The 23,997-nt window shown below is 56.1% G+C and overlaps 2 protein-coding genes across 4 annotated transcripts; one reads left to right on the forward strand and one right to left on the reverse strand.

Annotated features, from left to right (window-relative positions):
- The first annotated feature begins 961 nt into the window (after window positions 1-961).
- On the forward strand, window positions 962-9,461 carry CDIP1 (cell death inducing p53 target 1). 3 transcript variants are annotated; one of them, XM_004604145.2, is made up of 6 exons: window positions 1,268-1,421; window positions 7,126-7,230; window positions 7,314-7,469; window positions 7,850-8,123; window positions 8,235-8,375; window positions 8,961-9,461. In XM_004604145.2, exons 2-5 carry the CDS (start codon window positions 7,146-7,148, stop codon window positions 8,344-8,346), a joined length of 627 nt encoding a protein of 208 aa, XP_004604202.1. In that variant the 5' UTR covers window positions 1,268-1,421; window positions 7,126-7,145; the 3' UTR covers window positions 8,347-8,375; window positions 8,961-9,461. The 3 variants fall into 3 exon arrangements, with proteins under 3 accessions (XP_054991230.1, XP_004604202.1, XP_054991229.1); XM_055135255.1 differs by lacking the exon at window positions 1,268-1,421 and adding an exon at window positions 962-1,080 and having other exon boundaries at window positions 8,235-9,461; XM_055135254.1 differs by having other exon boundaries at window positions 8,235-9,461.
- A 1,288-nt stretch (window positions 9,462-10,749) lies between these two features.
- On the reverse strand, window positions 10,750-22,239 carry HMOX2 (heme oxygenase 2). Its single transcript, XM_004604148.2, has 6 exons — window positions 22,114-22,239; window positions 14,453-14,575; window positions 13,277-13,394; window positions 12,366-12,857; window positions 11,422-11,545; window positions 10,750-11,335 (listed from the first exon to the last, which is right to left on the reverse strand). The coding sequence occupies exons 2-6, from the start codon at window positions 14,536-14,538 to the stop codon at window positions 11,208-11,210; spliced, it is 948 nt and encodes a 315-aa protein (XP_004604205.1). The 5' UTR covers window positions 14,539-14,575; window positions 22,114-22,239; the 3' UTR covers window positions 10,750-11,207.
- Window positions 22,240-23,997: the final 1,758 nt, after the last annotated feature.

The raw sequence follows: 23,997 nt of genomic DNA on the forward strand, positions 1-23,997 counted from the left end.
AAAAAAAAGAAACCTGCAACCATAGTGGTCACCCCTATCTCCTGTCTGCTCCAGTGACCTGCCCGCTGTACTATCACTGACCTACCCGCTGTACTATCACTCTGGCCTGTATTTTTAGCATCTATTGGAACAATGTTCTGCATACACTGGCTTGAAGTAGACAGTAGTAACATCAATCTCATCCTTTTTTTTTTTTTAATAGAAAAGTGGAAGAGAAAGAAATTCTCCGGCAAGAGAGGAACTTAGTATAGGGCTACGTTCTCAGTTTTCATATAACTTTAACATGGTACTGGCCTTCCGGCTATGTCATTCTTCATACAGCTATCGGAATGGCTGTTTAAACTGTCAGTGGGAACGACAGTCTGGTGGGAGGTCTGTGCATTCCCTGCAAACACTGAACCACACAGGGCTCCCGGGGGGCCTCTGCTCACAGCCGCCGCATCAACCAGCATGGGTGGGGACAGACAGCTCAATGGGCAGAGCACCTTTACATGTGACAGGCCCCGATTTGAACCCTGCCTTGCCTGGTCCCTGAACACCTCTAGGCGCAATCCTGGAGCACTGCCAGGTGTGGCCCCAAAGCCAATTAAACAGCCCCCTCCACGCCCCCACACAAATGGCCGGAGCGATAGCACAGCTGGCAGGTGTCTGCCTTGCATGGGGCCCATCCTAGTTTGGCCCTCCGCATCTCATACGGTCCCCCTGCACTGCCAGGAAGATCCCTGAGCACCGCCGGTGTGCCCCCCACCCCCCAAACCCCAAAACCCAAGAGTCAAAATAACAACGAACAGAACCGAGTTTTGTGAGTGTCTGTGGCGGTGACACTGAACTCGAGGCCCAGGACGTCGGGGCTTCGCGCTCGGCAGCACCGAGCTGCAGAACGCCCGGCGCCCGCGCAGGAAGGGCCACGTGAGCCCCTTGGTCCCCGACGGCGCGCGGTCACGTGTCCGCAGAGGCCCCGCCCCGATGACGTCATGCCCCGCCTCCGGTGACGCCTCAGGCCCCGTCCTCCCCGTGACAGACGCGCGCCCGCGGGCTGCGGAGACGGCCGTTCCCGCTGCCGTGGGCGTCCCGGGCACGGTGAGTCGCCTCGGCCGTTGGGAGACCCCCGGGGCCGGCTGCCCGTGGAGCTTCTAGAAGCCGGCCTCGCGGCCCTCGGGGCCAGGGGCCGAGCCGGACTGCTTGGCCCCCGCCCCGCCCCCGCCCGCGGCGCCTGCGCGGTGCACTGTGGGTGTTGTAGTCCTCCCGGTGCGGCCGGCGGGGGTGCGGGTGCGCAAGCGGACTTCATCCCCCAGAAGCCTCCGGGCGGGTGGGGGTCGGCGTGCGCGCACAGAACCGCGGGGCCGAGGGTCTAGTCCAGCGAGCGGCCGGACCTGGGCTCGTCTCGGCGCCGCTCGGCCGCGGGTTCCCGGCCTTTGGAGGTAAAGGGCGCCCGCGGGCGGCTCCGCGGGGCTGCCGCCACCTCCCCGGGGCCCGGGGCCCCTGGGACTGGGGCGTCTGGCCGCGCCGCGTCGGCCGCCGCCCGCGGAGCCGTGGTGACAGCGGGGCGGGGGCGGGGAGCCGCTCCCCTGGGGCGCGTTAGTCTGTGCTCCGGGCTGCGGGGAAGGTGGGGGTCGGGCCCGGCTCGGCTCGGCGCGGGGTCCGGGAAGGGGCCCCCGCGGAGCCCCCTTTGACCTTGCGCGGCCCGGGGCTGTACGTGCCCGCCCGGCGCTCGCCCGCCGCCGCCTGCCTGCGGGGCCCGGGGCGCCCGTGGGCGCGGGTGTGGGCGCGGGCCCGGGCCGGGAGAGGGTGTGTTTCCCGTTGCCCCTGGAGGCGCCGCGGAGGCGCGCAACAGGTGTCCGGCGCGGAGTTTGTCCTGCGTGGGCTGCGCTGTCCCCCCCACTCCCCACGAGCCGCGGGGTACCGGCGACCCACCCAGGAGGCGGGGGTCCCGGGCCGGGGTCTCTTCCCCGAGGCTCGGCTGTGACTGAGGGTGGGGCTGGGCGGCCCGTGTGACCTCCGTTACTGACCCTCAGGGCTGACCTCTGAATTGGGTGGGGTCCTCAGGCCGCCCCGCAGGCCGCGCCCTCTGCCCTGCGAAGATCAGTCTGTTCCCCCCCCCCACCCCGACCCCACCCCAGCATCTGATAGGGAAAATCGCCAGCGGCCAGGAGATTGTCCAGATTGTCCAGCGCAGGCCACTGGCCCGGGCGTTTGGTGCCTCGGGCGCTAAGCGCGGGCCAAGCAGTCCCGGGGCCGTCTGGCTTGGAGCTGGCCGCCCGAAGCGGGGGTCTGGGAGCGCCTGCCCACCCCGGGGCGCCGGCCGCGTCCGGGCCATCGCAGTGGCAGGAGCTGGGCGGCTGCGTATGGCGGGGACGGGGACTGGTCCTTGCTGGTGGGAGCTCTGGGGACTCCTCCGGCCCAGGCTGCCCCGGGAGGGGCAATCCCGCTGGCAGTGATTGACGGGCACCCGCCTGGGTTGGGGGGGGGCATCCCCGACGCTCCCTGGGAGTGGAGTGGACGCGCTTGGGGCGGGTGCTTAGAGAGGCTGGAGGGCAGGGTGGCGGCGGGGGAGTCCCCGGGGCTGGGGGACTGTTTCCGAGCTCACGGCCCAGACTGTCGGGTCTCGGGATTCTCCCCGTGGCAGCAGCGGCTGCAGATCAGAGGGGGCGGGCGCTGGAGCGCGCCCCGGAACCAGCCCTGCCCGGCCTGCCCGGCCCGCGCAGCCCCCTCGCTGCCAAGTGCACCCAGCGGGTGTTCCCGGGCATTGTGACAGATGTGGTACCCCTGAACGTTCTCGTTCTCCCCTGCTCTGTGGGCCTTAACACCCTCCTCCCACCCTCCCGCCTATGCAAAGACCCTGGGGGTGTGCGCGGATCCACCTGGATTCCGCCTCCTGCCTTTCCCCTCAAGCACAACTAGAGGCCGCAAGGGTTTCCCTGGTGGCTCCAGGGACCCCCTGAGCCTCCGCGACTTAAGAAAAACCTGCACTGGGCATGGTCTGACCCGGGAGAGGCCGGCGGAAAGGGGCCTTTGCAGGGCTCACCTGTGCCCCCTCCCTGCCCCCGGTGCACTGTGACTGTCCTTTCTGCGCTGTCACCCCTGTCCTGCCCTCCCTCCATCTGCCCACCTATGCCTCCCCCTCTGCCAGTGCCCACCCGGTGTCTGCCCCGCATGCCTGCCCCCCCCATACTTGTCAGATTTGAATGTCCCCCCCCATCCGGTCTCCCTGTGCCTGTGTCCCCCTTGGCCTGTCCTCAGCCCTGGGGCAGTGCCCGTACAGGATGGGCCTCGCCCGCCCCCAGCCCACCCCAGTCTGCTCTGCTCAGGCCTCCAGGCCCCAGGGCAAGGGGCCAGACCGGCTGTGGGGTCCCTGGACAGCCTGGGCCCAGCCCCCCGCCGCACCCCTGGGCCGCGGATCTGCTGGGAGAGGCTCAGTCCCCAGGGCAGGGCGGCAGCAGTTCTGTCAGCTGCTGACGCCCAGGTGTGTCTGGAGTCCCGGAGGTGCCTGTGATCCCCAAGTGTGGACATAAGGGGCCCCGCAGAGACGCCCTCTGCCAGGAGCTTTGATTATTTTGTGAGACACGGTTTTTTTTTTTTTTGCTTTTTAGGTCACACCTGGCAATGCACAGGGATTATTCCTGGCTCTGCACTCAGGAATTACCCCTGGCAGTGCTCAGGGGGCCATATGGGATGCTGGGATCGAACCCTGGTTGGCTGCGTGCAAGGCAAACGCCCTACCCACTGTGCTATCGCTCCAGCCCTGACACGGGGGTATTTTTTTTTTTTTTTTTGCTTTTTTGGGTCACACCCAGCGATGCTCAGGGGTTACTCCTGGCTTTGCACTCAGGAATTACTCCTGGTGGTGCTTGGGGGACCATATGGGATGCCGGGGATCGAACCCGGGTCGGCCGCGTGCAAGGCAAACGCCCTACCCGCTGTGCTATCGCTCCGGCCCCACACGGGGGTATTTTTGATCTGGGGGTGACAGCTGGCACTCTTCAGGAGCCTGTGTCAGCAGTGCGTGGGGGCCCCGCAGCTCAGGAATTAGGCCGGGGGCTCCAAGCCGCCCTTTGAACCCTGCTCCCAGCCCGTGTTTTCAGTTTTTCTTATTTTTTGTTTTTTGGGCTATACCCGGTGGTGCTCAGGGACCATATGGGATGCCGGGAATCGAACCAGGTCAGCCGTGTGGAAGGCTGGACCATAGCTCTGGCTCCAGCCTGTGTTTTAAATCTTGTTTTCCTCCCCGTGTAGCGGAAACTCACCCATCACGAGGGAGTCCTGAGGGGATGGTCTCTGGCCCCTGGCTGCGTGGACAGGAGTCCCCAGGAGCTGACCCGGCAGCCGGACTGGGGCGGTAGTGAGTCGTGCAGTGGTAGGGCACCTGCCTTGCACGCAGCTGACTCAGGTTTGAGCCCACCCCCCTCAGCATTGCCGGGAGTAACCCCTGAGCATCGCTGGGTGTGGCCCCCAAACCATACCAAAGCAGATAGCCTGGGACTGTGTTACAGGGGTGTCTGGCTGTAGCCTCGGGCTTCGTGGCCCTGCTCGGGCCCTCCGTGCCCAGGGCACCTGGCAGCCCGGCTGCTAGTGTGGCCGCCTCTGCGGTTCCCGCGCAGCCCGGGGTGCCCTTATTCCTTGGCCGGGGCTTGGAGCCGGGGCTCCCTGACTGGACCGGCGTATCAGTTCCGGAGGAAGGACTCGGGTGCAGGCTGCAGCCCCCCTTCCTCTGTGGCACGGCATCTGCCCAGGGTGCATGGTAGGTGGCACGGCAGCTGAGGGGCCACCCCTCTGAGACGCCAAGTGCTGGCACCAGGCCCCGGACGTCCCCTCCCCCCACACTGGGTGCAGCTCCTTCCTTAAGCTGTGACTGGCCTTCCGGCCATTGTCCCGAGTCCCCTCGCCTTGGCTGCCTGTCCTCTGGCCAGCTCGGAGGGTCGATCCGGAGTCCCCACTAGGTCTTCTCGGGCCACAGTGCCCCAGACTTTTGGTCACCACAGGTCATACTCTGTGATTAGGCTCGGGGCGACTCGGGCCCAGAAGGGGCACGCAGGAGGCCCTAGGCCCTTCCGGCACAGAAGGGTCTCCTGAGCACCACTAGGTGTGGCCCCAGACCCAGAGAGCAGAGCAGCGAGCTGTTCGGGACTGGCCTGTCGCCCCGGGCCCGCCCCCAGCAGGGCTGCTGTGCCCTTCTCACGTCCTCTGGCTGCCCTGGAGACCCGGGCCCCAGCGGGGGCCTCTGGGGCTGCTTTACGTCAGAGGGAGCTGGGACCAGCCTGGCAGAAAGCCCCTCCTGGCCACACGCCTGGGGACAGCGGTGCCCTGGGAACGGGCCCTGTGCCGGGCCTTCCCAGGGCATCGCTGACAGGACCGCCCGGGCGGAGGCAGCTCAGGATACGTGGCGGAAGGCGCCTCTGGTCCGGGGTGCGTCCATCCTGCCCTCTGACCTGCCCTGCACTCTGTCCCTTCCTATGGAAGCTGTTGGGGTCACTGCCATCTGGACTGCTGCTCCAGCCCCTCCTAGGCCCCCGCCCCTCTGGGGATCCCCCCCCCAATGCTTGAGGGTCTGGCAGCCGGCAGAGGCGCTGGCTCAGGTGTGGAGTGCGTCCCGGGCAGCGCTCACCTGGGCTGCGTCTGGGTGAAAGGGGCCGGGCCACGTGGCGGGTGGACTGGGTGAAGCGCCCGGCCCTGACACCTGCGCCTCTGGGATGGGACGCACATACTCGGTTGTGGTGCTCGCTGTGGTGGCCTGCGTTCCCTACAGATCCACTCTCTGCTCGGTTGTGGTGTGGAGGGTCCCCCTGGGGTCAGACTCAGCCTGCCAAGGCCCCAGCCCACAGGCTCTTCTCTGGCTTTTGAGTTGCACCTGGAGGTGCCCGGGCCGCTCCCAGGGTAGGACACGTCAGAGGGCGGCACCCAGCTGCTGCCCACTGGCCCAACTGCGGTGAGGGAGGGGAGGGGGCTGTCTTCTTCCTGCACGGTGGGACCCCTGGGGAGGACAGCCCGTCCTCGGGGGAGTGGGCTACCCCTCACCGACCTTAGCCGTTCCCGAAGTACATTCCTTCTCAGTACGTTTTTGTGGGTCTTGCCCTGTGCTGCGCAGGGCTCCCGCCTGCTTCCAGCCTTCTGGGTAGGGGCTGCCCCCAGGGGAGCTGCTGGGGGCATTTCCCGTGACTCCCAGCAGTCCTCAGCCCGCTGTTTGCGTCTGGCGGTGCTGGGGGATGGAGGGTTTGGGCCATACCCAGTGGCCTCAGGGACTCCTCCCGGCTCAGTGCTCAGGAGACTCGGTGGTGCCGGGGAGTTGAACTGTGGTCACACTGCAGCCTCATGCCAGCGCCTTCCTCCTGCAATGTGCAGCCCCAGCAGCTGTTTGGTGATTTTGGGGCCGCAGCTAGCAGAGCTTAGGGCTTACTTCTCGGTGCTCAGGAATAACTTGTAGCAGGTTCAGGGGCTCATGGGGTGTTGCAGAGGGAACCCAGGTCAGCTGTGTGCAAGCAGTGCCTTGCCTGCTGTGCTCTCTGCGCAGTATCTACGTGAGAAGTTTCACGGGATGGTTGTACCACACTTCTTTACAAAGTAAAATCGGGCATGGGATCTTTATGTTGTGAAGTACAGGCATCTTTTTGTGCTTTTATTTTTTTGTTTGTATCTCTTTAGTAGTGTCCTTTTTTTTTTTTTTTTTTGAGAGGGGCCATACCCTGCAGTGCTCCAGGCTCCGCACTCAGGGATCACTCCTGGCAGTGCTCAGAGGACCGTATGGGGTATTGGGATCGAACCCAGGTTGGACACAAGCAAGGCCAATGCCCCACCCTGTACTGTTGCTCCAGCCCCAGTACTTTTTTTTGGGTGTTTTGGTCACTTCCGGAGATGCTCGGGAATGACTCCTGGTGTCTGTGTCCAGCCTGCTGTACTGTCACTCCAGCCCCAGTACTTTGCTTTTAAAAGATGATTAAGTCCACGAGCCATAGAGAGCGCTCAGGAGACGGGAGCGTTCTGATGCATGGTCTCCCAACCCATGCAGGGGGGAAGGCTCAGCTGGCTCCTGGGCAGTGGCACGGGGGTGGGGGGAAGCACTCGCTGCAGATAGGGGTCTGACTGGCAGGAGGGGTGCCAGCAGCTTCCTTCACCTCTGGGTTTCTTTTCTAGGTACAAGGGAGGCAGTGAAGATGTCCAATGAGCCACCCCCCCCTTACCCTGGGGGCCCCACAGCCCCCCTGCTGGAGGAGAAGAGTGGAGCCCCGTCCACCCCAGGTAGGGCCTGGCGCTCCTGGGGCCTGCTGGGCCTGATGGAGGCGCTGGCGCCAGAGCCTTCTCTCCCCGCTTCTCTCCTCCAGGCCGCTCCTCCCCAGCTGTGATGCAGCCCCCGACTGGCACGTCAGTGCCCCCTGCAGACATCGGGCCCCCACCCTACGAGCCACCAGGTCACCCTCTGCCCCAGCCTGGCTTCATCCCCCCTCATGTGAATGCAGATGGCGCCTACATGCCCCCAGGTGGGTTCCTGGGGCTCAGGGTGAGGCCGTGGGCCACAGAGCGGACCCTGCTGTGCTGGCACTGCAGCAAGCCAGAAGGCTGGGAGGGGGGCTGCAGGGCAGGTCGGAGGGTCCTTTAGTGTGAAAGTGGGGAGCACAGATGAGATCTCTGGGGAGACTGAGCATGGGTTCTCTGCGCTGGCTGGCCAGGAAGCTTCAGCCTGTTCCCAGGGGTCGGGACAAGAATAGCGGGACAAGAATATGCAAGAATATCATCACTTTGGCCCGGGGCCCCCCACTCTGCACTACTGGGTGCTGAGGCGGCTTGGGGACTCTGTCCCCTCTCATGTGAGGAAGGTGCCAAGCCAGTGACCTGTTTCTACTGTTGTCTGCTGTTCCAGGTTTCTATCCTCCTCCGGGTCCTCACCCACCCATGGGCTACTACCCGCCGGGACCTTACCCACCAGGGCCCTACCCTGGCCCTGGGGGCCACACAGCCACTGTCCTAGTCCCCTCAGGGGCTGCCACCACAGTGACAGTGCTCCAGGGAGAAATCTTTGAGGGTGCACCTGTGCAGACAGTGTGCCCCCACTGCCAGCAGGCCATCACCACCAAGATCTCCTATGAGATCGGACTGATGAACTTCGTGCTGGGCTTCTTCTGCTGTTTCATGGGGTAGGTGGTGGAGCACCCATGGGGGAGGGGGGCATGCTCACCCCCACCCAGCTGGAGTTGGCCCGAGTGCCGGGGCATCTCCTCAGGCCTTCGTGTCTCCCTCTGCTGCAGGTGTGATCTGGGCTGCTGCTTGATCCCCTGCCTTATCAATGACTTCAAGGACGTGACACACACATGCCCCAGCTGCAAAGCCTACATCTACACATACAAGCGCCTGTGCTAACTAACGGAGCTGGACTGGACTCCCCACCGGTAGCCTGACCCCTGTGCTTTGCTCCCCACGCTCCGTGGCCTGGCTTCCCTGCTCCCACGGGGCTGGAAGCCATTCCACCAGTCCCTGGAAGTCCTGTCCTTTCACCTTGCCCTTCCCTGACCGTAGGACTCTTGGCAGCTACTGCTGGGTTTAAGGCCAACAGTGAGCAGGTGGTAAGGGCTGGCACGGAGCTTGTGTCACGCTGGTGTGCCTGGCGTTTGTGGCCGGGAGGCTGAGTTAGGGAGGGGCTCCGTTTCGGTCCTGTGCTTGCACAGGCTCGGTCCTCACCGGCTGGGTCCGAAGCAAGCAGAGCAGTGCCTGCTGCCCCAGTCGCGTCTGATCTTCAGGGAGGAAAGCAGGGCTGTGGAGTCAAGCAGGAGAGGGCTTGGGTGTGGGCTGCTGACAATAGGCAGGATGGTTGGCAGGAATGCCCTGGCCCCCAGGACTCTCAGGAAGCCTGCCCACCTTGTGAAGTGCCCAGGAGGCAGCTGGGATAAGGAAGTGAGGCCAGCATCCCTGAAGGCCACTGGGTAAGTGACTGGGCTCTGACTTGCCAAGAAGGGACTTGTCTTTCCCCTCCCCAGCTCCCCTTCTGGCCCAACCCCTGAGCCCATCTGCCGGTGCCAGAAGGAATGTCCAGGATTCACCCATCCAGCTACACTCTATTCTTGCTGCATGTGGGAGTGACCTGTCCCGTGGCCGGTGCGTCCCACCTGAGACAGATGGCAGTGGACTTTCCATGGACTCTTCCCAGTTAACAACACCCCCTCTTCACCCTGGCTGACTTGCTGTCGCTATGCTCGCTAATGTGTCAGGCATGGTGGCAACTATGGCCCTGGGACTGGGGACAAAGAAGGCAAAAGTGGCAGAAGCGCTCTGGTGGACAGCAGCCCCGCCCTGGGCCCACTCTCTTTCCGGAATGGTCTGTGTGGACTTGCTCATGTGGATGCTGTACCCTGCTCCTGCCCCTCCTGGTCTTGCACTGCCACTGCATGGCCGCCTGTCACTGTGAGTCGTACCTGTCTCGGTTTGTAGTTTCTCATTAAATTGGCCCCCTCACTCCCCGCTGGGGGCCTCTGCTCTGCTCTCTTGCCTGGCTTCCTTCTTTGCAAGGGACGGTGAGGGAGCGAGGGCCAGAGTGGGTGCGCCGACTGCCAAATTCAGCCACGCCAGAGTGGGATGGTGTGGACAGTTCTGGCTATGACCCAGTCACAGAGCAGTTGCTGTCTCTGATGCCGGTCCCAAGGGGTACCCCAGTTCTGGGTAGGCTCTGCTCCAACCCCACATCTTAATCAAGGAGGATGACAAACTCATAGTTGGAAAGACTTTCCCTGTCAACTTTCTGATTAAACTTTTGCAGGTCCTCATTAATAAAAGTATGTAAGTTGGTGTGTGTGTATATACACACATATATATATACACACATATTTATTTTTTAATTTTGTGGTGCAAAGATGGAATCCAGGGCCTTAGACATGCAAAACATAAACTACTACTGAGTTACTTCCTGAAACATCATTTTAGACATGTGTTGTTTCATTATTTCATGTCTCTTTTGTTTGACGGCCATACCTACATGCAATCAAGGGACCATATAGGGTGCTGGGGATTGAACATGGGGTTGAACTTGGGTTGGCTATGTGTAAAGCAAGCACAGTACCTCTGTCTTCTCTCCCTAGCCTCTGCCTACCCCCTTTTATTTTTAATCAGTCGGTAAAGGGCTGGAAAGAGTGCAAGGTTTAAAGCACTTGCCTGTATGCAACTGACCCCAGCGCCACCACATATGGCCTCCAAATCACTCACTCTCATCCCGTTGCTCATAGATTTGCTTGAGCGGGCACCAGTAACATCTCCATTTTGAGACTTGTTGTTACTGTTTTTTTTGGCATATTGAATACACCAAGGGTAGCTTGCCAGGCTCTGCCGTGTGGGCAAGATACTTTCAGTAGCTTGCCGGGCTCTCCGAGAGAGGTGGAGGAATCACACCCAGGTTGGCTGAGTGCAAGGCAAACGCCGTACCACTGTGCTATCACTCCAGCCTGGCCTCCAGATAAAATAGGAAATATAACCAGAGCTCAATGGGCTCAACACAAGCTTTCCAAAATGCATGAGGCTTGGGTTTGATCCTCCAAGTACCTGGGAGAGATCCTTGAGCACTGCAGGTAAGACCCCAAACCACAATAATTCAAAGATTATTTGGGGCAATTTCCAAAACACTTTCAAGAATTAAACTACAAGCAAGAGGAACTCACAGGGTCTCTGAGGGTCAGTACTTTGGAATGAAGGTGACCAGTAGTGGTGGGGGTTCAGGGCAGAAGACAACCAGGGGATAGTGTGATAGGGGATACCCGTGGCAGGAAGGAGTGAGGCAACTGTCATAGTTCACTTTATTGAATGCCGGAACATTAATATATACAGGTTAGATCCAGTCGCCTGGAGCAGACCTCCAGGCCTCTGTTTGGAACAGAGTCCAGGTCTGAGACAGGTAGGTACTGGTCTGCCTGCAGAAGAGGCCCCTCGCGCCCTCCTAGAGCTCTGTGCAGGTTGGTTCCTCTGTTCCAGTAGGGCAGAGGTGCCAACAGAAGGAAGAAAGGTACTGAGCTGGGGGTTAGAGGTGTGAGCCTTAGCAGCAGAGCTGGTTCCAGTGCCTGGGGCTGCAGGGGCGTGGGCCTACACCCTGATCAGCATCCGGCCTGCAGGAGACGCTGGTAGGCAGAGGATTTTGCATCTGGCTTTTATTGGTTGCTTGTTTTCTCAAACCTAGTATTAGAAAATATGTCACCTGAGGTGGTGTTCAGTCACGGGTGGCGGTAGGAACCAGTGTGAATCCTTCACATGTAGTACCAGGCCAAGAGGCTAGCAGCCAAGGCCACACTGGCGGCCAGAAAGAACTGGAAGCTGGGCTGGCTCAACACAGCCATGGTTGTTCTGAAGGGGCAGCTGCTACCCTCCAGGGTACCTGTGGCAGCACCAAGAGGGGAACAGGCATTAGAGGGGAGGCTGACACGCCCACCCCGGAAGGGAATTGGAGACATGCTGGCCTACCTTTGTCTGCACCGGTGTAGTAGGGGCATTTCCGGATGTCCCCTTTCCCATCATGCACTGGGATCCCATCCTCCACAGTCTCTTTGGCCAGTAAGGAGCCAGCCTGGTCCAGTTCATTGAATATCTGTGGAGCAGAGGGTCAGCAGCTATCACTGGACTATGTACACTGCCTGCATACTGACCTTCTTTCCTGCAGAGGAAGCTAGGGGCTGGTGAAGCTGGCTGAGGAGTGCAAACCAGCCATCTGGGCATGGGAAGATGTGCACTAAGCTGGCACTCCCTGACCCAGCACCCCAAAGTGGCCAGCTGCAGAGGACTTGGCCTATGCATGGAACAGAAGGTCTGTAAAAATTGTTGGGGTAGATAGTAGGAAGGCAAAGGGGTAATCTCACCCACTGTGAGCACTGACTACCAATTCTAAGTACTTTGAGCAAAACATGAGAAAATAAGAATGTGGGAGAAGCGATCCCAGTAGGGTTGGTGTCTCCAGAGGCGTCAAACTAGAAGTCCTGTGGTCAGGCTGATACTGCACACTCCCAGGTCCACTTTCCCAATGCTGAGGGCAGCCCCAGGCCCTGAATCAGAACCCCTAAATGCTACAGAGCTCCTCGCTCTTTAGTTCTCTCCCTGGGAGGAGGGACTAACTCTGCCCAGGGAGAGCAGGACTACCTTTTGGAGCAATCCTTGCAAACAAGGGAAATGGCCATTCTTTTTCTTATCTTGGGGAGCGGGGCACACCTGGCAATGCTCAGGGGTTACTCCTGGCAGACCATAGAGGATGCCGGGGATCGAGCCCAGGTTGGTGCATGCAAGGCAAGCACCTTACCCACTGTACTATCTCCAGCCCCAGAAACAGCCGTTCTTTAAGACCTGACGCCTCAGCCCCTCCATGCTGGAGGCAGGCTGTGCCTTGGCCCCACGAGCCCGCGCGCCTGCAGCAGTACCTGCATGTTGTACTCAAAGGCCTTGTTGGCCTCCTCCACAATCTTCTCTTTGGTCTTCAGGTTCAGGTCCAGGGCATTCATCCTGGCCCGGTAGAACTGCTTGAACTTCTGAGCATTGTCTATATTCTCAAACAGGTAGAACTGGGTCCCTTCCCCAGTGCTAGGGAGTTTTAGGGCCCGCTGGGCCACCTTCTTCAATACCTGCCCCCCAGAAAGGTCCCCCATGTAGCGGGTATAGGCATGAGCCACCAGCAGCTCTGGCTCATTCTGCCCCACATAGTGAATCCGCTCCACGTATTTCTGTGTAGCCTGGGAACACTGCACTTGCTCTTCCCAGTCCTCACCGAAGAAATACTCCATATCCCTGGTCAAGGCCTTCTTCCGATGCAGCTCCGTGGGGAAGTATAAGGGGGCAAAGGCCAGGTGGTCCTTGTTGCGATCCATTTCCTCCTCCAGGGCTGAGTATGTGAAATAAAGTGCAGTAGTGGCCAGCTGTTGGGTGATGGGAAGACAATGGGAATAGCTTAGGGGCTGGGCGACAACTCCTATGGTCACATGTCTTAGCCACTGAAGCCTAAAGACCCATCCACCCAGGAAGCTTGGTGAATCTTGAAACATGGATGCTTTATAGATACGGTTATTCCACTTGAGCCACAAGAACCACCAGACATTGAGACTGAGGTCTGGGGCTGACTCCAATTCCATCCCTCTGGCATTAAGAGGTCCCTTGAGCACCATCCGGAGTGATCCCCAACCACAAAGCCCCCAGCACCACTGGAAATGACCCCCAAATCACAATAGAGTGATGCAGAGAAAAGGCCCAGTTTCCCCCTCAACCCAGCATAAGGGGGACCTTTCTCATGGAACCAAGGCACCCAAACCGATCCTGTGCACAAAGGTGGAACACAAACCTTGAAGAGCTCCTTTCTAATGTTGCCTTTCAAAAAATCCTTCACAAATTGGGTGTTTTCTGCCCGGTCATGGGCTTCCTTGGTCCCTTCCTTCAGGAGCTCAGAGAGATCGGTCATCCTACGGAGAGATGATTGTCTGAGCATGTGCATGTGAGCCCTTCCCATCTTAAAAGGCCACTTGCTGAGCCGGAAGCAGGGCTGCTCAGAAACCTGACTAGCATCAGCAAAGGGTCTTGCCAGGGAGCCTAGGGAAAGCAGACACAGCCTCGGGAGACGGGACTGACTCACTAGCGTCCGTGTTTCACTGAACCACCCAAATAAACCACCTTGCTTCTCTACTGCCTGCAGCCTGAAGTAACACATCTCCAATCCCACCACAGCATTTGCTGGCTTTTCCACTGCTCAGCCAGTCTTTGGGAAGGTGTCTCCAATACTGTTCTTGAAAGCCTGACTACCAGATTTCAGAGATGGCCCTACAGCCATCTTGGACCCACAGCCTCTTCCAAACTGCCAGGCACAGGCAGATGAGGGAAAAAAAGTTAGGAATATAGGTCTGTGTGACAACAAAAACACAAAGGATGTAATGACAACACTGGTGATCACGTGACCCCAAACGCAGTCTGGATACTGGGGGCGTGTGTGTCTATTCAACCCATTTGTTGAAGAGAGAAATAGCTGGCTTCCAGGGGCCCCTTCTCTACTGGCTTCTTTAGATGAGCTCAAATCACCCACGTGCTAGAATGATTTATTATTAGCCATTATTTCAGAGTGTGAAAAAAGAACTTTGCCAACAATGAAGTTATCACCAGAAACTGAGAAGGCTGAAGAACAGGCACAATAGAATGAACTGGTCCAACAAGGTAAGAAAAACAGCTGTTCCCATATTTTAATGGGTGCCAGCTTTTTTGCCTCTACCTTCTCACCCAGGATGTAAAAGCACTTAAGAGGTCTGAGAAGGACAAGAGATCAAAGACCCTCCTGGCAGTGGCTGCTGCCTTCTGGGTAAGGTAATGGTCAGAATACAAAGGGAGAGTTCTGAAAAGCTGAGAGTGCTATATGCTGTCTCTGCAGTTCCAACCCAGCATCTATCTTCCAGACTGGCAAGATTTCTGACTAGTGTGATGGATACTGTAGACCCTGGGTTCCTTAAGAGTGTAGCACCCCCACAGAGCTCACCTGGTGTGGTTTTCCTTTTCTGGAGTCCCTGGGCTCTTTTTCTCAGAATCATCCACCCCCTCTGAGGTCTCTGGTTCTGCTGACATGGTGGTCAGTTTTGATTCTTGCTGCTCTCTTCTGGGCCTGTAGAGACAACAAGGGACTGAGTGATGTGCCAGTTACAACAATCACTTACCCCAAACATTTGCTGAACAAACAAAGCCTGAAAGAGGAGAGAAGGACCAGGGACAGAGAGAAAGAAAGAAATCAGGCCAATGATTTTCACTACAGCCCTGCACTGCAGACTTCTGTCAAAGAAAGACACCTATTGCAGAAAGGCCGATCTTGTCCCTTCTGTCCAACTTCAGAAACCACGACTCTCTTTATAAAATCTCAGAGTACCTCAATAAAAATGATAAAAAAAACTTATCTCCACAACTACCCTCACTGCTCACCAGATTTTCATTCCATATCGAATCTGACACAAGCAGTATCACATGGGTCACACCCATGTGTGACTTACAGCTCACTCCTAGCTGTATTCAGGGATCACTCCTGGTGTTGGTCAGGGAACCATATGTGGCGCTGGGGAGCAAACCAAGGTCAACTGATGGGGCTGGAGCTATAGTACAGTGGGTAAGTCATTTGCCCTGCACAGGCCAACGAGGGTTCAATCCCCCAGCATCCCAAATGGTAGCGAGTCTTCTAGGAGTGATCCCTGAGCACCAATAGGTGTGGCTCCAAAAACCAAAACAAACAAAAAACAAGGGCAGGGGCTGGAGCAATAGCACAACAGGTAGGGCATTTGCCTTGCACGTGGCAAACCCGGGTTCGATTCCCAGCATCCCATATGGTCCCCTGAGCACCACCAGGGGTAATTCCTGAGTGCATAGCCAGGAGTGATCCCTGTGCATCGCCAGGTGTGACCAAAAACAAAAACAAAAACAAAACGAAGGGCAGCTGTGTGTAATGCAAGTGCTGTACTTTCTATCTAGTCCCTTGTGTATTCTTAATATGCAGAAGGTCTAGGTTTAATTACTGGCACTGTGTACTATCAAGTGCGGTTCAAACATAACCCACACACCACCAAAGTAACAACAACAACAACAACAAAGCATGATCTACAGTGTAGGTAAAGACACAACCTCCTAAGGGCAGAGTTTTCTCATCCACGAAAGTCTCGCTTTTTAAATTCCCCCTGTCCTTTTGGGTCACAACCAGCAATTCAGCTCAACGGTAACTCCTGACACTGCACTCAGAAATTACTCCTGGCGGTGCTCGGGGACCATATGGGATGGCAGGGATTGAACCTGGGTCACCTGCATGCAAGGGAAACTCTCTACCTACTGTACTATCACTCCAGCCTGAAACAGTCTCTTTGATCCACATCTTTATGTGTAGTATGGGACTAAATAACTTCATGTCATAATTTCGTGAACTGTAATGCTGCCCAAATGGAGATGATGACCTCTACTGCAAAAGCTGTTGGCAAAAATAAGTAGCTGTGTAATTACTAAACAGTGACAATACAAAAATCCAGCAATTTACAGAAAGCACTGGACAGGTCACATTAAGCACTCAACTCAGCTTGCTCCCTGGCAGTGTCAGGAAAAGGGAACACCTTTCCAAGCAAGACATGTGCCATCACCGCAACTAGAAAATCAACACTGCAGATGCTGCTAGCTGTGAGTGAGGTTGAGTAAGAGCTAAACGGGATTTGAGTAAGAGATGCCTCATGACACCCTGAGGAAATCATGTCATCTAGGTCAGAGGTTGTCAAACTCACTTGGCTCATTGCCCCTTTTCAAAAGAAAAAAAAAAAAAGAAGAAGAAATACAGTGGACAGGTTGATGTTCATGTCCTTACATGCGGCCGATTTGGTTTGATCCCAACACCACATATGGTCCCCAGAGCATCTCCAGAAGTAATTCCTGAATGTAGAGCTAGGAGTAAGGCCTGAGCACTACCAGGTGTAGTCCAAAAACAAAATCAATAAAAAAGTATGTATACAGCACCAGAGAGATTGGAGCATAAGAGGATGGAGCGTAGGCTCTGCAGGAAGGCCTGGGTTTGACTCCAGAACTATATATCCAGAGTATTACTAGGAGCAACACACAAGCACTGATTTAGGAGCCCCTGAGCACTGCCAGGTGTGGCCTCCAAACCAAAAATAAATTAATAAGTAATGATATGGGGCTTGAGACAATAGAAGACAAGTTAGTTGCCTTGCATGACATATCTAAGTTCAATTCCATGCAGCCTATATGGCCCCCTCCAGGCCCCTGCCAAGAGTGATTCTTGAGCACCAATGGGAGTGCTCCCCACCAAAATAAATAATAAAATGTGCAGCCAAAATTAACAAAAGCATGCCTGCACATGTTACTCCGTGCATTATCAAACCAGTAACACTTCCAGGTGTCATTCTTTATGACAGACAAGATTCTCTTTTTGTTTACTGCTCCAGGGAAAGGCAACAGTTATTTTAACCTTAAGGCAAGAGATGAGGCTGGAGAGAGTTTAGTGGGTAGGGTGCTTGACTTGCACATAGCCAACCCGGTTCAATCCCCAGGATCCCATATGGTTCCCCATGCATGTCAGAAGTGTTCCATGAGCAGAGCCGGGAGTAACCCCTGAGCACTGCTACGTGTGGCTCAAAAAAAAATAGGGAGGCGGGAGAGGGAGACATATGGGAAGGGCAATCATCCAACAGCGTGTAAACCAAAAATAGCAGAGAAGCAAAAGCTCCAATGCTGAGAGGTAGATTCAACTCCTTTCTCAAACCAAACCCTAACAGAAGACCAATACATAAAACAGGGAGAGACATGAGGGCAGCGAGAAGACAAGGCTCAGTATCTCCAGGGGTCTGAAGAAACCCGAAGTTCGCCCTGTTTGCTCAGATGTGGCATAGGAGAACTAGGACGCTCATTTTCTAGCTCCCATTTTCCACTACAGGTGTTATGACACGGTTCCAGAATAATCTCTTAGGTTTGTAGTCCAAAGCAGCTAGTCCTGGATTATACACTTTTCCAGACTGGCCTAAGGTTATTGACGGAGATCTAATATATTACATAGCAACTTCCTGAAAAATAGCTTAATCTTTTAAAAGTCTATGGTCCCTGTGCCTTCTACTTAAACCATCCCCGGCATCCCCTGTACTAGTAGTTAGTGCCAACTACCAGTTGTACTTAACTGTAAGGTCAAAAAAGGTCTAAAACACCAGCTTTTGCTAGTGTGGGTGAGGCTGGTCTGCCCGGGTCTGCCCTACTCCAGTGGGTAGAGCTGCAGCCTCACTCACACTAGTGAGAGCTGGTGCTTCAGCAACACGCCTCCTGGGAACCAGGTTAGAAAACACCGTACTTCATCCCACACTCATGCATGGCCCACAGCACTTGGTGTTCAATGAAGATTGTTTATAAGAGTCCTAGCGTTTCTGCCTCTAATCTTCCACTGAAACACCTATTTTGTGAACTTCAGGGACAAGCAGTTCTGGAGAAAGACAGGAAAGATATTTGTCAAACTAGATTATTTTATAATAATAGCTTTTTGTTATAAATCTCGCTGAAAATTAGATGAAGTCTTTGTACTCTTTCTCTAGAACAATCACAAATAAAGATTTTATTTGCTTTTGTTTTGGGCCACACCTGCAAGCTTAGCGGTAATTACTCTTGGAATGCTCAGGGAGCCACATGGGATGCTGGGGGATTGAACTCAGGGGTGCCTCGTGCAAGATCTTACCTGCCATACTCTTTCCAGCCCATATATTTTTTGCCTGTTCTATTCCAGAACATCCCCGAGGTCCCTTACGTTCCCAGAACTGAGAGGAAGAAATATGTTCTAGAAGAGCCTCTTTATTTGGGTTTTGTTTGGGAGGCCACACCTGATGATGCTCAGGGTAGGTTACTTAGGTTACTCCTGGCTTTGCACTCAGGAATTATTTCTACTTCTGATGGGGCTGGGAAACCATATGGAATACACAGGCTTGAACCTGGATTGGCTGCGCGCAAGGCAAACGTCGACCCACTGTACTATCACTCTGGCCTAAGTTCCTAATTTCTGTTTTGCATGTCTTTATCTCTCCCATCTCACAGAATACTGACTGTAAAAACAACCATCATAAATCTTACAAAGTAGTTTTACCGTTTCACATCTTCCCAGGGGGACTGTGAACTTAGAGTGACCAAGAACGGTGTTGGTGTTTTCGCACACCCTGTGTGCACACCGGGGAGACAATATATATTTGCCAAACAAGTTATCATCACTTAAATATTATTTTTTTAAATCCAGGAAGAGGGCCAGAGCGATAGTACAGTGTGTAAGGTCCTTGCCTTGCATGTAGCACACCCCGATTTGATCCCCAGCACCACAAATGGTCCTCAGAGCATTGCAGGATATGACCCCAAAACAAAAAAATAATAAAACCTGGGAAGGTGCCTTAGAAAAACCAAATACAAAGACAAAAAAATTGTAGCTCCTACATCTCTGGAACTATAAATAATAATAATAATAATAATAGGGGCTGGAGCTATAGCACAGCGGGTAGGGCATTTGCCTTGCACGCGGCTGACCCGGGTTCAATTCCCAGCATCCCATATGGTCCCCCAAGCACCGCCAGGGGTAATTCCTGAGTGCATGAGCCAGGAGTAACCGCTGTGCATTGCCAGGTGTGACCCCCCAAAAAAATATAAATAATAGATTAATCCCCGCCCCCCCCGGCTGGATAGTGGGTAAGATTCTTCCCTTGCATGGGGCCAACCCAGTCTAACTCCTGCCACTATATATGGTCCCCCAGCCCCACCAGGAGTGATTCCTGAGTACAAAGTCAGGAGTAAGCCAAACCAAAACAAAAGAATAACCCCAAAGGCCAGAGATAGTACAAGAATAAGGCATTTGCACCCCGCCCCCATCCTTGAGCCCACTTGGAGTGATATCTGAGCAAAGCTGGGCATGGCAACAAAATCAATTTTGCTTCCTCCTAAATTTTTGGATTTGTTTTTTGGCCATGCCTGGTAGTGATCAGGGAGCATTACTGGCGGGGCTAGGGTGTCATATGAGGTGCCAGGGAGAGACCCCAGATCAGATGCGTGGAAGGCAATCACCCTGCCTTCTGCAATATCCTTTCAGACCCCCAGAACCTCTGAAATGCTTTTCTTTTTTGGTTTTTGGGTCATACCCGGCAGTGCTCAGGGATTACTCCTGGCTCTACGCTCAGGAATCACTCCTGGCAGGTTCAGGAGACCACATGGGGTGCCTGGGATCTAACCCGGGTCAGCGATGTGCCAGGCAAACACCCTACCTGCTTTGCTATGGCTCCAGCCCCAAGAATTAACATCAGTAATGGCTCCTTAGGGCAGAAGTATCCTGAAAAAATTTTCAGAGCAAAACTAAAGACAGTTTTCATTCTGTTTATGCATAAACCTAATAGTAATTAATCAAGTTAAAAGCAGATAACCTTCACTATGTAGAACACAAGAGAAAATGTGACCCAGAATTCCTAATTCTCCCAGAAAAAGATTACAATATGTATTTAAAAGTTTTCGTTTAGACAGAACCAATCTATACAAGGAAGTAATTTAGTTTCTTCTTCTCTTTTCTCTCTGAGGAATTGAGATCTGAATTCTAAATTTCACACAAATCTACAATTTGAATATATTTTACACTAAAATCTACAATTTGAATATTAAAAATATTTTTCTCCAAGAAGTGATACTTTAGGGTTTTTTTTTTTTTTGTGCCTCACCAGGCCATGCTCAGGGCTTACTATGGCTCAGTACTCAAGGATCACTCCTGGCGGGGTTTGAGGTAACATACAGGATGCTGGAGATTGAACTCAGGTTGGCTGAGTGCAATGCAGGTGTCCCGGGCCTGCTGTACTATCACTCCGGCCAGGACACAACAATCTTAGTAAGAAAGTTAGGGGCTGGAGCGATACTACAGCGGACAGGGTGCTTACTCGCACAGAGCAGACCTGGGTTTTATCTCTGGCCTCACCCAAGCCCTGCCAGCAGTGATTCCTGAGTACAGAGCCAAGAGTTACCCCCTGAGTATTACCAGGTGTAGCCCAAATACAAAACCAGAAAAAGCAAGTCAACTGCTGAAAGGAGACAAATGCGAGGGAGGGGCACTGGGAGCAGTGGTGGGAGGAAATGTACACTGGTGGAGGGATGGGTGTTTGACCCGAACTCAAACATGAAAGGTGGTTTTTTTTTTTTTTGCTTTTTGGGTCCCACCCTGCAATGCACAGCAGTTACTCCTGGCTCTGCACTCAGGAATTACCCCTGGCGGTGCTCAGGGGACCATCTGGGGTGCTGGGAATCCAACCTGGGTCGGCCGCGTGCAAGGCAAACGCCCACCCCGCTGTGCTATTGCTCCAGCCCCAAACCTGAAAGTTTTGTAACTGCAGCTCACGGTGATTCAGTTAAAAATAAGAAATAAAAGAAGACAAACCCAGGGGCTGGAGCAATAGTACAGGGCGTAGAGCGTTTTGCTTTGCACTCTGCTGTCCCGGGTTCTATCCCGGCACCACATACGGTCTTCCTGAGCACTGCTGGTAGTGGTTCCTGAGCACAGGGCCAGGAGTAAGAAGCCCTGAGCGCGGCTGGGTGTGGCCCGAAGACAAACCAACCCCGGAGGAGCCGAGAGGGCCCGGCTGTGGTCTCCCTCCGAACAGCGCGGCAGGAGCGGGAGAGCTCGCGGCAACGCATGCCGGCTTTCCGTCCCTCTCACCGCCGCCCTTCCTCGGCACCTGACTCGGGGCGCCGGGCCGCACGGATCTCACGTCACACAGAGCACTGGAACAGGAGATCCAGCCGGACAGCGCCGAGCACTGACCGTCCTGCCGGCGCGCTCACCCTGCGACGGCCCCGGCTCTCCGGGCTCCCCGTATCGGCTCCGCAAACGCCCACAGACGAACCGCGGTTCTGCCTCGTCACGTTTCTTCCACCCGACAGCCGAGGGGCCGCTCGCCTCGCGGGCAGCGGACCCGGGTTCGATCCCCGACACCCCACGTTTCCCGCGCCGGGCAGCCCGCCGGGAGTGCCCCCTGAGCACCACAAACCCCTCCTCAAAATAAACCAGCGACAAACCAACCCCGAGGAAGCAGAGCGGGCGGGCGGGGGCTGAGGTCGCCTCACCCCTGCCCGTCAGGGGGCGCGACCCCGCGGGCTGCAGGCGCTCCCGGCCGGCCGGGGGCAGCACCCCGGCGGCTCCGGCGGGCGACGGTCGCCCCCTCCCCCGGGACCCCGTGTGCCAGCGGGAAAACCTCGATTCCGCCGGCGCCTCCGCGAGGGTCGGGCCGGGCGCGGGGCGCGGCGCTCGCCGTGACAGGGCGCGCGGGGCCGTCCCGACCCGCCGCGTCACCGCCAGGTCCCGGCCGCGACTCCAAGGGCACTTCCGACGGCGGGGAGGGCGCCGGGGGGCACCCGCCGCGACCCCGCTCACGTCGCCCCGTCCCTCGCGACGCCGGGCTCGGGGGGGCCCGGGCCGCCGCCCGCCGAGGCGGGGTCCCCTCCCGGGCCCCCCGCGCCGCCTCACCCCACTTCCGGCAGCCGGCCCGCGGGTGTCTCCCTCAGGCCGGCGAACCGGGGGCAGCGGGCCGCGGCCGGGCCGAGCGGGACTCTCACAGCTCGTCCCGGCCAGGACCGCCGGGGCCCCCGAGGACAGCCTCGGAGGTCGCGAACACTCACCGGCCGCCGGACCGCTCCTCGCGTCCGTCACTCGCGCCGTCAGCGAGTCCGTCAGCGACTCCCCCGGGCGCCGCGGGCGCAGCAGCCGAGCGGGCGGGCGCGAGGGCGGCCCGAGGTGCGCGCGCAGCGGGGGCGGGGCCCGCGCAGGCCACGCCTCTGCGACGGCCCGTGGCTCCTCCCCCGGCCGGGGAGTCCAGGCGGGTCGACCCGAGAGTGTGCGGTGGGCTGGGAGCCCTCGTGGGGAGGAGGTGCGAGCTCTCCGGGGGTGTAGAAAGTTCGGATTGGTTATTACTGTTTCATAGGACCTAGCAGTGTTCAGTCTCACCTGTGCACGCATGCTGGGACTAAAGACACAAATTAATATACCCCAGGATGCCGTGGAAAAGAAATGTTTTCTGTCTGTCTTCAACAGGGCCCCAAAAGCAGCAGTTCCTATTCAAAATAGTCTTTAAGGGCGAAGGGTAATGATATCTACAGGTTACTTGAAGTGCAACCAAGGAGTGTATTTCATGTAATTATCTGCAGCTTACTTGAAATACAAAAAAGTAAGGGTTGAACGGAGACAAAGTTGGTAAGGCATTTACCAGGTTATTCCCCACCTTACAACCGGCAGGGTCTCCTGAGCGCCACCAGGAGTAAACTGTGAGGACAGCCGGGTTTCACCTAAAAGAACCCCCCAGCAAAAAATAAGGGGGGTGAGTAAGAGAGGGCCTGCACTGCAGCTCCACTATAGAGCTCTTGCCCGAGCTGTGAGAGACCCTGCATTCTGTCCTGGGCATCCCAAACCTCTAAAACGGTTCTTTTCTTCATTTGTTTTGAGCTAGAGGTGCTGGTAGGAGTGTAACTTCAAGGGGTACCTTGGGACTCCTGAATACAAAGCAGGCACATTGGCTCAGTTATCATCCTCAGACAGAGAAACAGGAAGTACACCCAGCCAACACACACCTTCAGTGGCACTGATTAAAGGAGGGTTGCTTGGAGGGTTTGAATGAGGTGATGCAGGGCTTAGCCTAAACCTGACACCCAAGAAGAACCCAGATTAGGGCTCCCACTGATATCACCATTAGTAGGCGTCATGGGGAAGCTGATGACGTAAAGTCCCACAGAACTGCTGAGTCAGGCTGAGTGCTAGCCACCGCTGCCAAGTCATTCCCTGAAGGTGCCAGAAGGTCACCTGGTTGTGGGCGGAATAAGACTCCAGAGATAAAACTTTAGCTCAGAGTCAGGAAGTTGGAGTGCCAGGTCTCCTGGCCACTGCTGAGAGTATCACCCAGCACTGCCGGGTGTGACCCCAAGTCCTCCTCCCCCTCCTCATTACCAGCTATTCCTATCTTGAAATTTCTGATAATTATTTTAAAAATTGATTTATTTGTTTATTATGGCATTATATTTACAGTGTTGTTTGATCATAATAGTTGCAGGTGTAGAATGTTTCAGAACCAGTCCTACCACCAGTGTCCCCTTTACTCCACCAAGGTCCCCAGGGTCCCTCCCACCCCCTAGCCTACCTCCTGGACAGGAACTTTGGTTATTGCAGTATCATAAATTCCTGGTATCTTTGCTCTGTGTGTGTGTTTACGTGTGTGTGTGTGTGTGTGTGTGTGTGTGTGTGTGTTTATGTGGACTAACCCCAGGTTTGATGTATGTAAGGCTGTACTTTAAAACTGAGTCATATTCCCAATGCCAGAAATTCTAATCCTTTTTTTTTTTTCTTTTTGGGTCACACTTGGCGATGCACAGGGGTTACTCCTGGCTCTGCACTCAGGAATTACTCCTGGCGGTGCTCAGGGGACCATATGGGATGCTGGGATTTGAACCTGGGTTGGCTGCTTGCAAGGCAAACGCCCTCCCCGCTGTGCTGTCGCTCCAGCCCTCTAATACTTT

Source organism: Sorex araneus, chromosome 4 (assembly GCF_027595985.1).
Source record: "Sorex araneus isolate mSorAra2 chromosome 4, mSorAra2.pri, whole genome shotgun sequence".
Lineage (NCBI taxonomy): Eukaryota > Metazoa > Chordata > Mammalia > Eulipotyphla > Soricidae > Sorex > Sorex araneus.

What these genes read in the sequence shown, in the direction of transcription:
- CDIP1 (XM_055135255.1), top strand. Translation starts at nt 7,146, where the DNA reads ATGTCCAATGAGCCACCCCCCCCTTACCCTGGGGGCCCCACAGCCCCC. An exon ending in TGGCGCCTACATGCCCCCAG is followed by an intron (nt 7,470 to 7,849) that starts GTGGGTTCCTGG and finishes CTGCTGTTCCAG; the next exon opens with GTTTCTATCCTCCTCCGGGT. An exon ending in TTCTTCTGCTGTTTCATGGG is followed by an intron (nt 8,124 to 8,234) that starts GTAGGTGGTGGA and finishes CCTCTGCTGCAG; the next exon opens with GTGTGATCTGGGCTGCTGCT.
- HMOX2 (XM_004604148.2), bottom strand. Translation starts at nt 14,538, where the DNA reads ATGTCAGCAGAACCAGAGACCTCAGAGGGGGTGGATGATTCTGAGAAA. An exon ending in GAAAAGGAAAACCACACCAG is followed by an intron (nt 13,395 to 14,452) that starts GTGAGCTCTGTG and finishes ATCTCTCCGTAG; the next exon opens with GATGACCGATCTCTCTGAGC. An exon ending in CTACACCGGTGCAGACAAAG is followed by an intron (nt 11,336 to 11,421) that starts GTAGGCCAGCAT and finishes GTGCTGCCACAG; the next exon opens with GTACCCTGGAGGGTAGCAGC.